The sequence below is a fragment of the Meleagris gallopavo genome, chromosome 1 (assembly GCF_000146605.3).
Source record: "Meleagris gallopavo isolate NT-WF06-2002-E0010 breed Aviagen turkey brand Nicholas breeding stock chromosome 1, Turkey_5.1, whole genome shotgun sequence".
NCBI classification, from domain to species: domain Eukaryota; kingdom Metazoa; phylum Chordata; class Aves; order Galliformes; family Phasianidae; genus Meleagris; species Meleagris gallopavo.
The window spans coordinates 189,359,854-189,369,253 of NC_015011.2; the positions used below are offsets into that span (position 1 = coordinate 189,359,854).

The window sequence follows — 9,400 nt, forward strand, 5'->3', positions numbered from 1 at the left end:
GTGCTGTGTGGGGTCAGGGGTCGGGCCTGGTGATCCCTGTGAGTCCTTTCAAACTCAGAATGTTCTCTGTGATCCTCTGAAAGCAGCTGTGTGACTGTTCTGCACATGGCTACATCACCCCCAGCCATGCTGATAGCTCGGAGAAGAGAAGCTGCAGGGAGACCTCAGTGTGGCCTTCAGTGCTTGGAGGGAGCGGATAAACAGGAGGGGGAACGGCTGTTTGTGAGGGTGGGTGGTGACAGGACAAGGGGAATGGTTTGAAAGTGAGCCAGGGGAGGTTTGGGTTGGATGTGAGGAGGAAGTTTTTCATGCAGAGGGTGGTGAGGCAGTGGAACAGGTTGCCCAAGGAGGCTGTGGATGCCCCATCCCTGCAGGCATCCAAGGCCAGGCTGGATGTGGCTCTGGGCAGCCTGGGCTGCTGGTTGGTGACCTGCACACAGCAGGGGGTTGGAGCTGGGTGAGCACTGTGCTCCTTTGCAACCCAGGCCATGCTGTGATTCTTTCATTCTCTGACCATTTTACAGCTTCAAAGGATTTGCATTGCAGAGAATCATGTTATTCCAGTGGCAGTGCTGCTATGGCAAAACGACAGCATGTCCATCCGGAGGTGATGCTCTGCTGTCTGCCTGGAGCAGCTCTGCATTACCACCCCGCACTTCTCCAGACACAAACCCATACCTCAGCGTTCCCAACAGACGCCTGGTGAGGGCAGCAAAACCGCTTTTGCTTTGCTCTGCTTTCAGACATAAGGAAAATAAGATTAAATCCAAATGGCTGCACACTTCCAATGCTCTCTGCTCTGCCAGGTGTTACTACCGGGGGTCTTAAAGCAGGCTGGGGGAACCTGATGTTTCTCCTCTTCGTATGCTGGTGCTGAAAGAAATGGCAGTATCCTGCTTTGCAGCCAAGGAGAAATCAGCAAAAAGTAAAGCCAGATAATGTGGGCCAATGCAGGAAGTGCTGCAGGCGGCCACATCCTCTTCTTATGCTTTTTCCATAATGTCCATCCACCCTTTTGCTCCAGCTCTGTTCGTTAGAGGGAAAGCTCTGATTTGAGATGGAGGGGATGAAATAGGGCACAAGCTATTTAAATGCCCAAGGAAGTAGAGGTGAGAGGGAAAATTCCCCTCCTTGATCCTGTAAGGATCAAAGGATGAGAGGTGATGGCCTCACAAGGTACCAGGGGAGGGTCAGGTCGGGTGTTAGGGAACATTCCTTCTCCAAAGAGTGGTGATGCTCTGGCACAGCTGCCAAGGGAGGGGGGGTCATCATCCCTCGGAGTATCCCAGAGCTGTGGGCATGTGGCACTAAGGAACGTGGGCAGTGGGCAAGGTGTGCAGTGGGCTGAGGGTGGGGATCCTGGGGGGCTTTTCCAGCCTTCATGCTTCTAAACAACAGCAGAAGGAAGGAAGGATGCTCAGCTGAAGTCCCTGTTTCTCAAGGATTGTAACTTTATGTGGGCAAATCTAAGGCCAGCAGGAACTCAGCCCACTTATGGCACAAGAGATGCCCGGACAACAGGAAGGATAGAGCCCAGCAGTGCCACCTCACACTGTCCCCATCCTCCCAGCGACCCACAGCACGTCCCCACTGAGTCAGGGACAATTGCACCACATTCATTAGCACAGCCCTGTGCAGCAGCGGCTGCTTGTTTGGAACAATTCACTCCCTCCTCCGCTGGAGGGAATTGGTGCACAGCAGCTGTGCTTTGATATCAGACTTGACAAGCGGGCAGACAGCTGTGGGAAGGCCCTGAGAGCCGACCTCCCCCAGGTCACTGCTCCCAGAGCTTCCCTTCCCATCCCACGCAGCCCTGGGTATCTGACCTCACCAAATGGATTTTAATAGGGGTGAGGAAAAGGGCTGCTGAGCAGCCGGGCTTATCTCGCCAACCAGAGTGCTTGCAAAGCCCACAGGCTGAGAAGGGCAATGCGTATGTCTGGCTGTCCCCATTGTGAGCTGTGACGGTCGGCCAGCAGTGACAGAGCACTTCTACAGCTCAGGGGTCACCCCCAGCCCACAGACAGCGGGTTCAGCCCTCGCCTGTTACTAAAATAACACATGAACTTTACAGCCACGCGTGCTGTTTCTGGGTTGCTTTGCACCTCCTGGGGAGGACGGCGGGGGGTTGAGGGAGGTCTGGGGGGGATCTCCTCAGCCCTGAGCCAGGGGTGCAGCACCGGAGCCATTGGCTGCAATGACATCAGCAATTGCTGTTAACACCAACCTACCCATACACCGCCACGACACCGAAGCAGCCCATTGGTTTTGCCCAAGTTTATTTCTAGAAATCTGTACAAAAAAAAAAACAACCAAAAAACGGGTCCTCTGTCAGATAAGTCTATCAGATGCGACAGATTCCAGGAATGTGAAGTACCGTCTGCTCGCGTGGAAGAAAGGCACATTTGAGAGCTTGCAACACAGCTGCAGCGTGGAGAAGGCAGACATGCAAGTAGTGCAATGTTTCAGCTTTACACATAAACATGCTGTACTCCGAAGGAATCTCACTACAAGCAGCGTTAGCATCCATGTAAACATCAGAGAAACACTTTAAAATCCACTCACTGCAGATCCTATGCGTGAGAAGGCTACTCCTTTACATTCACTGGACAGAAGAGTTAAAAGCCATCTTTGGGCAGAAGTTACTCCTAGCTTTCCCCAGATGCCCAACCAGCAGCCCCACGGCATTTACCCCGGCTGGCTTCCCACGGGTCTGCAGCACTGGGCCACACCATTGCACCACCCCACTGCCCCTGGAGCTCTGTGGCTACGGAGGAGTCCCATTCCTCCTGCAGCACAGCACTATGCAAGCAGCACTCGGGACAGACCTGCTCCTAAAGTGACATTCTGAACACAAGTGGTGAAATGCCAGCCACCGCAGCATCCCACACAGTGCGGACCCACTGGGCTCTGACATCCGTGGCATTCCTGCACCTCTCCCCTGGGGTTCTGGCTATGGTGCTTTCAGAGGAGCTTTTCCGAAGCAGAAAAACTCCTGTGCGGTGTGAGCACATCTCAGCACAGCTGTCGTGCAACACACCGATAATACTGCTCACAATCCAAGCACTGCTCTGCTCGTTGGTTGGAAACCAGATGGATGCTGCTCTCCCCCCAGAACAGCTCACACAGCAGATGCAGGAACGCTTCTAATCCACCTCTGGCCATCCAACAGCATGATATAGCAGGTGACAAAGGCAATCGTTTCCCCCGTCCAAATCCTCACAGCAATGGGGAGTTGTGCTCTTTTGGATAGAAAGAGGTTTGTCATGGGACTGATCCAAAGGAAAGCTTTTCTTTTTTAGATCAGTTTTCACACGTGGTCTAGCAATACTTTAAACATTTCCTTTAGAAGGACACGTACACCCACACACACTTCCAAAAACGCGATGACGGTTTGGACTCCCGGAGAAGATGCTTCTGAGGGAAGGAGGTGCTGCTGAGCCGGACCCTTTAGTTGACTTCCAAGACTTCAGTCTCTGGCAATCCAAACCTGCCTTTGTACTTGTCAAAGAGCTTGATCAGGGAGTCCACGTACACGCTGTGGTAGAAGTCCACTTCCTTCTGAGATGGGTTGTCGATCTTTGGAATGGTGATGGGCTCACCCACTGATGGAAAAAGGAAAAAGGAGAGATCCACGTGTTAGGATGGGTGCTTTCATAGAGATCTGTCCTCTTGCACTACCAGCGTCAGCTCAGCACAGCTGACAGCTCAGCTGCCATAGCACAGCTTGCTATGCTGGGCCCAGCAGTACAGCCCTCCACAATTCTCAGGACCAAGACCTTGGATGCGCTCAAGGCCAGGCTGGATGTGGCTCTCGGCAGCCTGGGCTGCTGGTTGGCAACCCTGCATATAGCAGGGAATTGGAAATAGATGATCATTGTGGTCCTTTTCAATCCAAGCCATTCTGTGATTCTATGATTCTATGATTCTGAGAACCAAAGCTGCAGTCCTCATACACTCCCCTGCAGGCAGAGGGAAAGAAGCAACTTTTTACCCCTACAAGCGTCATGGCTTTGGCCTGGAAGACTCAAAGGCAAATTCTAGGGTCAGCTTTAAGACTCAGTTATTAGATCACATCACACTGCTGGTCCCAGGAGCACAGTTGGGCAGGCTGCTTCTGATACGGGCTGTCCAAAACCAGGGGAGGGAACAGCCACAGTTTCATCCAAAACAAGCTATTTGGTAAAGCTGCTGGGAGCAGAATATGCCAGAGGTCTTGCAGACTCTGGAAGCTATGTTAGCTCACTCTTGGCTTCATATAGCAGGAAAAATGGACTTGTATCATCAAGACCCCAAGACCAAGCCAGAGCGAGGATATAGCACAGATTCCCTTATGCTGGTACCGAGAGAAGCACACAGTATATTTATCCAAAGACCTTACCGACAGTGGTGATGGGCTTGGAGTATGGCAGCAATCCCCACGTGTTCGAGGAGAAGAGCCCGCGGCCATGGAAGATGCATGGAGCAAAGCCAATGTGCTTCTGAAACTTCTTCTGAACCCATCTTCCCCAGGAGCCCTCCTCAAAGATCACCTGCTTGTACACTTCGTTCTCCCCAAAAGAGTAAACAGGAACCAAGTCGGCACTAGAAGGATGAAGAGGTGTTATACCCCCATGTGCCCCGAGCTGCAGCCCATATTACAGCCCCACAACCACTGTGCACTTTCCAGGCTGCACACTTGCATACGTTACTGGATGCTATATGGCTTTAAACTGAGCCAGGGGAGGTTTGGGTTGGATGTGAGGAGGAAGTTTTTCATGCAGAGGGTGGTGAGGCAGTGGAACAGGTTGCCCAAGGAGGCTGTGGATGCCCCATCCCTGCAGGCATCCAAGGCCAGGCTGGATGTGGCTCTGGGCAGCCTGGGCTGCTGGTTGGCGACCTGCACACAGCAGGGGGTTGGAGCTGGGTGAGCACTGTGCTCCTTTGCAACCCAGGCCGTTCTATGGTTCTGTGATTCTATCCCAGGCAGCTTCTTATCCCTGCCCGTGCTCAGAGCAGGCAGACAGGACAGGGCGATGCGCCTGAGGCTTTGGGCACACATTCATGCAGCACAGCAGGGGATGGCAGCCCCTTCCATGCACTGACAGTGCTGCTCTATCCTCCGTGCCATCTCTTACCCGTGCCGCAGTGCCAGTTTCACAAATCCCTTCCTGTTCCTCAGCGTCACCGAGTTCTTCCCAGGGGTGCAATTGAGGGACTCTGCTGCTCCTCCCACCACGATGATGATGGCATTGCCGCTGCCATTCTTGGACAAGATGTAGTCTATGCTGTCACGGTTCACGGGACATATACCTGCAACAGTCAGGGAGAGATGAAGGTCATGCTGCAGCCAAACCACACCTGGATGGCTCCGGGGCACCAGTAACACCTCTGGCCTTGATTGCAAGTTGAGCTGCAATCCCAACGTCCCCGTGGTCATGGAGAAGGGCCGGTGCATTGAGAGGTTCCCTGTTCTGTGACTATGCTGGTAGTCTGATTTCGTCTTGAACAAATTGCATCACCACCAGCTCTCAAGAAGCTGTAGCAGCTGACTTAGCCTTGGGGTGGAAGCAAACAAGCTGCATTATTTTGATGGCTACAAGGCTGAACCCAACCAGTTTCTCAGCAGAGCAAGAGGTGAAATAAGCCATTCTGTGAGGATGCTTTGGTGATATGAAGAACTGAGAAACCTTCCTGAGGTGGATCCATCCTCTCCCATGTGGCACTGAAGTCTATCATCTATCAATGATACCCTCCAGATCCGGTATGGAATCGTAGGGTATCCCAGGTTGGAAGGGACCCATAAGAATCACTGAGTCCAACTCCTGGATCCACACAGTGCCCAAAAAATCAGGCCATAACACAGTACAGGATGGGTAAAGTCAAGTAACGCCCTTCAGAAACCTAATTATGAGCTAAGACTTGGCTAGAAGGCTGCATTGAGATACTTGTTTTACAGGACAGTTATTGGTGGCAAGTGGTATGGATTATGTATTAACTGCTCCAGGAGCAACAAACAGATGACTTCACTGTTCAGTTCACAGCCTTTCAAGCCTTACTCCCCTCTCTCTTTGTAACTCTTGAGCATCCTTACTCTGAAAGGGATGTTCAGGCCATAAAGAAGCCTTTCCTGCAGGAAACTGACATTATTTCCTCTGCCCAGCCACAGCCTATGAGCCCTTCATCACTGACACAGTGCAAATCATAAAAAACACCAGGCCTGTTCATTCAGCAAGTCTGGGGGTTGGATTCAATGATCTCTGGACGTCCTTTCTAACCCCTGCAATTCCATGATTACAGATGGCTGCCGCAGCCCTGTGACCCATCTGTAGGAAGACTTCCAGGGCCAGGGCTCTTCTGAACAGCTGAAGCCATGCAATACCCCCAGACTGGGAATTCTGGCAAGGATGTGAAACTGTGATTGGATGAAGAGAGCATCCATCATAGGCATAAAACCTAACCATGTGCCACCTCATGTTATGAGATGCACAAGTAGACCATGTTGTACCACTACTGACAGGCTGAGGGAGCTGGGCTTGTTCAGCCTGGAGAAGAGAAGCTGCAGGGTGACCTCAGTGCAGCCTGCAGGACCTAAAGGGAGCCTGCAGACAGGAGGGGAGTCAGCTCTTGGAAAGGGGAGATAACAGCAGGAGGAGGGGAAATGGTTTGAAGTTGAGGGAGGGCAGACTGAGGTTGGATGTGAGGGGGAAGTTCTTTACTCAGAGAGTGGGGAGGTGCTGGAACAGCTGCCCAGAGAGGCTGTGGATCCCCGTCCATCCCTGGAGGTGTTCAAGGCCAGGTTGGATGGGGCCCTGGGCAGCCTGGGCTGCTGTGAGATGTGGAGGTTGGTGGCCCTGCCTGTGGTGGGGGTTGGAGCTTCGTGATCCTTGAGGTCCCTTCCAATCCTGGCCATTCTGTGATTCTGTGATTCTATTATACTCATGTTTCAAAGATTAGGGAGTTGGATTTGGAGCATTGGACTTGATGATCTCTGGAGGTCCCTTCCCTACAGTTCTGTGATTCCATATCGCTGCCACGGACCTGTGACCCCTGATTCCCCAAAAAGGGAATCTATGACACTTCAGACAGTTTTACCTTCACCTGCCAGGACCTCCCACCGCTGACTGGGATGACTAGCTTTTCACATCTGCAACTCCAAGTACCAGATATCTTTAATATGCCTTTGGACCACAGTGTCTCAGAGCTACGGATGAATGCAGAGCAGCAGCAGCCCCAGCTGAATGGCCATCCAGATCCAACCCCCACCACCTGCAGGGAAATCTGCCCTGAAGGAGGGGCAGACCCCTCAGAGGCTGAGCCATGGGCAGGGGAAGCACAGAGCTCTTGCACTCACCCCCAGACATTAAGTAGTCCCTCAGGATGGGCATCCTGAAGTTCCCAGCCAGGGTTGCCAGGTAGGGCCGGATCCCAGGGAATTTCTGGCTGACTCCCGTGGCTTCTGTGCTGAAGTTGCAAAAGGCTCCCAAGCCCATGATGCCATGCGGATGGTAACCGAAGATGTAATTCCTGGTGGTCAGCAGGTTGTGGGTTTTCACCAGCTGGGAAGGGAAGAGTGAGCCTGCATGAAGGCAGACTTGACGTGGTTTTACAAGAAACAGCAATCAACAAGTCCATGGTACAGCCCTGCTGCTTTTGTCTCCCTTCCCCCAAGAACAGCACAATAGGCTGCTCTGGATTTTGGGTTACACTGAGGGATGCAACTCAGATTTCATGAATAAGCAGACAGATCTCAGTCACCAGGAGGACAGACAGCCGTGCAGGGACAGAGGCAGCCTGCAGCAGCCTGCGCCCTTTGTTCTCCACTCCTCCCAAAGGTGTTGCTGCAGGCCTGCAGCCCAAACCAACCCAGTTCCTCGCAGTGCTGTAACCGCAGCTACGCCTCCTCCTGAGCCCTTGGCTCCATAGCAGCTCACACCCCGCTATGAAATGAAAGATCCACTCCCATAGCACGAGCAAGTTTGTTTAACAGCTGAAAAAAGTCACTGTTCCATCTGCCTGCTGGGCATCCTCCAGGAAGGAGGAATGCTGGTAGGGTGGCTCAGCATTGCAGGCGTTCAGGAGATGCTGTGCTGAGCTCATGGGGCACCTCCACCATCCCCAGCAGTGCTGACTGCTGCACGATGTGCTCCAGCAGCAGAGCACACTGCTCTGGGGTTGCAAACATCCCCTAACCACTCATCTGCCTGGACACCACGGGCACCCCGAAGTGTCCATGCCCTGGTCTCACTAATGCCAGTAGATCTGGAGTTTGTTTTGCAGTGTAAGTAGCATCAACATCGCATGCATCAGAGCATCTTCCTGAGGCTGTAGGGTGCAGCAGCACTGCTGCATCACCCTGCACCCTAAAGCCCATAGAAACAAGTTGCTAACCCCTTTTCCTCTCTTAATACAGGAGTAGGGATCACTTTCATTTTTATTAGGTTGCGTTTGGGACCATTTTTGCCAACTGCAGCTCTCAGGCTGGGGCAGCACCCACATGATTCAGCTGCATCTCCAGCACCACGAACCGACCAGCTGCACTGCAGCCCCCAGAGGGGCATGCAAAGGTCCCCCCATGTCAACTCCCACTGGAAAAGGCTCAGCTTTCCAAGACGTCACACCACTGTCCTATCCAAGAAGCCCTTTGGCAGCAGCCAAATCCGTGCTGTTGAATCACAGAGCTGAAATCCAATTGCAACATGCTGGTCCAGTGCCCAGAAATTGGATTCCTTCCTCCTGCTGCCCTGCAGGTCTATTTTAGACCACAGCTGCAGCATGGCATGATAGGACAAGAGGGAATGGTTTTAAAGTGAGCCAGGGGAGGTTTGGGTTGGATGTGAGGAGGAAGTTTTTCATGCAGAGGGTGGTGAGGCAGTGGAACAGGTTGCCCAAGGAGGCTGTGGATGCCCCATCCCTGCAGGCATTCAAGGCCAGGCTGGATGTGGCTCTGGGCAGCCTGGGCTGCTGGTTGGCGACCTGCACACAGCAGGGGGTTGGAGCTGGGTGAGCACTGTGCTCCTTTGCAACCCAGGAGCTTCTATGACATGGCGGTGGGCTGAACAAACTGACTGCACCCCACCACACCTCCCCTGAGCTCAGAGGTCACTTGGGGTGCTTGTGGTTCTGCAGCAGCTCCATAGAGCCCCATGCTCTATGTCACACCAATCCATCCTTTATCCGTTTTTGCCTAATTAGCAGATGACTTCCCCCCAGCTTGACTAGGTAGGGCTCCAAGACTTGTCAGAGGGAAAGAAAGCAGTGATGCAGTAAGTGGGGGTCACTCCCTCCATCCTCAGTTCTTGCTGGTAGGAGAGACTCGGGATCCAGCAGCCAGACACATGGCTGTGGTTGGACCAATCACAGAATGATAGAGTGGCCTGGGTTGCAAAGGAGCACAGTGCTCACCCACTTCCAACCCCCT

General features: G+C 52.9%; 1 protein-coding gene across 1 annotated transcript in view; it reads right to left on the reverse strand.

Annotated features, from left to right (window-relative positions):
• Window positions 1-2,261: 2,261 nt before the first annotated feature.
• Window positions 2,262-9,400, reverse strand: part of DGAT2 (diacylglycerol O-acyltransferase 2) — a 14,035-nt gene continuing 6,896 nt past the window's right edge. The window contains exons 5-8 of the mRNA XM_010706269.3: window positions 7,334-7,538; window positions 5,118-5,292; window positions 4,382-4,584; window positions 2,262-3,605 (exon numbers count right to left, since the gene is read on the reverse strand). Of these exons, the coding sequence (XP_010704571.2) occupies window positions 3,451-3,605; window positions 4,382-4,584; window positions 5,118-5,292; window positions 7,334-7,538 (738 nt within the window). The 3' untranslated portion in view covers window positions 2,262-3,450. The remainder of the gene's footprint in view (window positions 3,606-4,381; window positions 4,585-5,117; window positions 5,293-7,333; window positions 7,539-9,400) is intronic.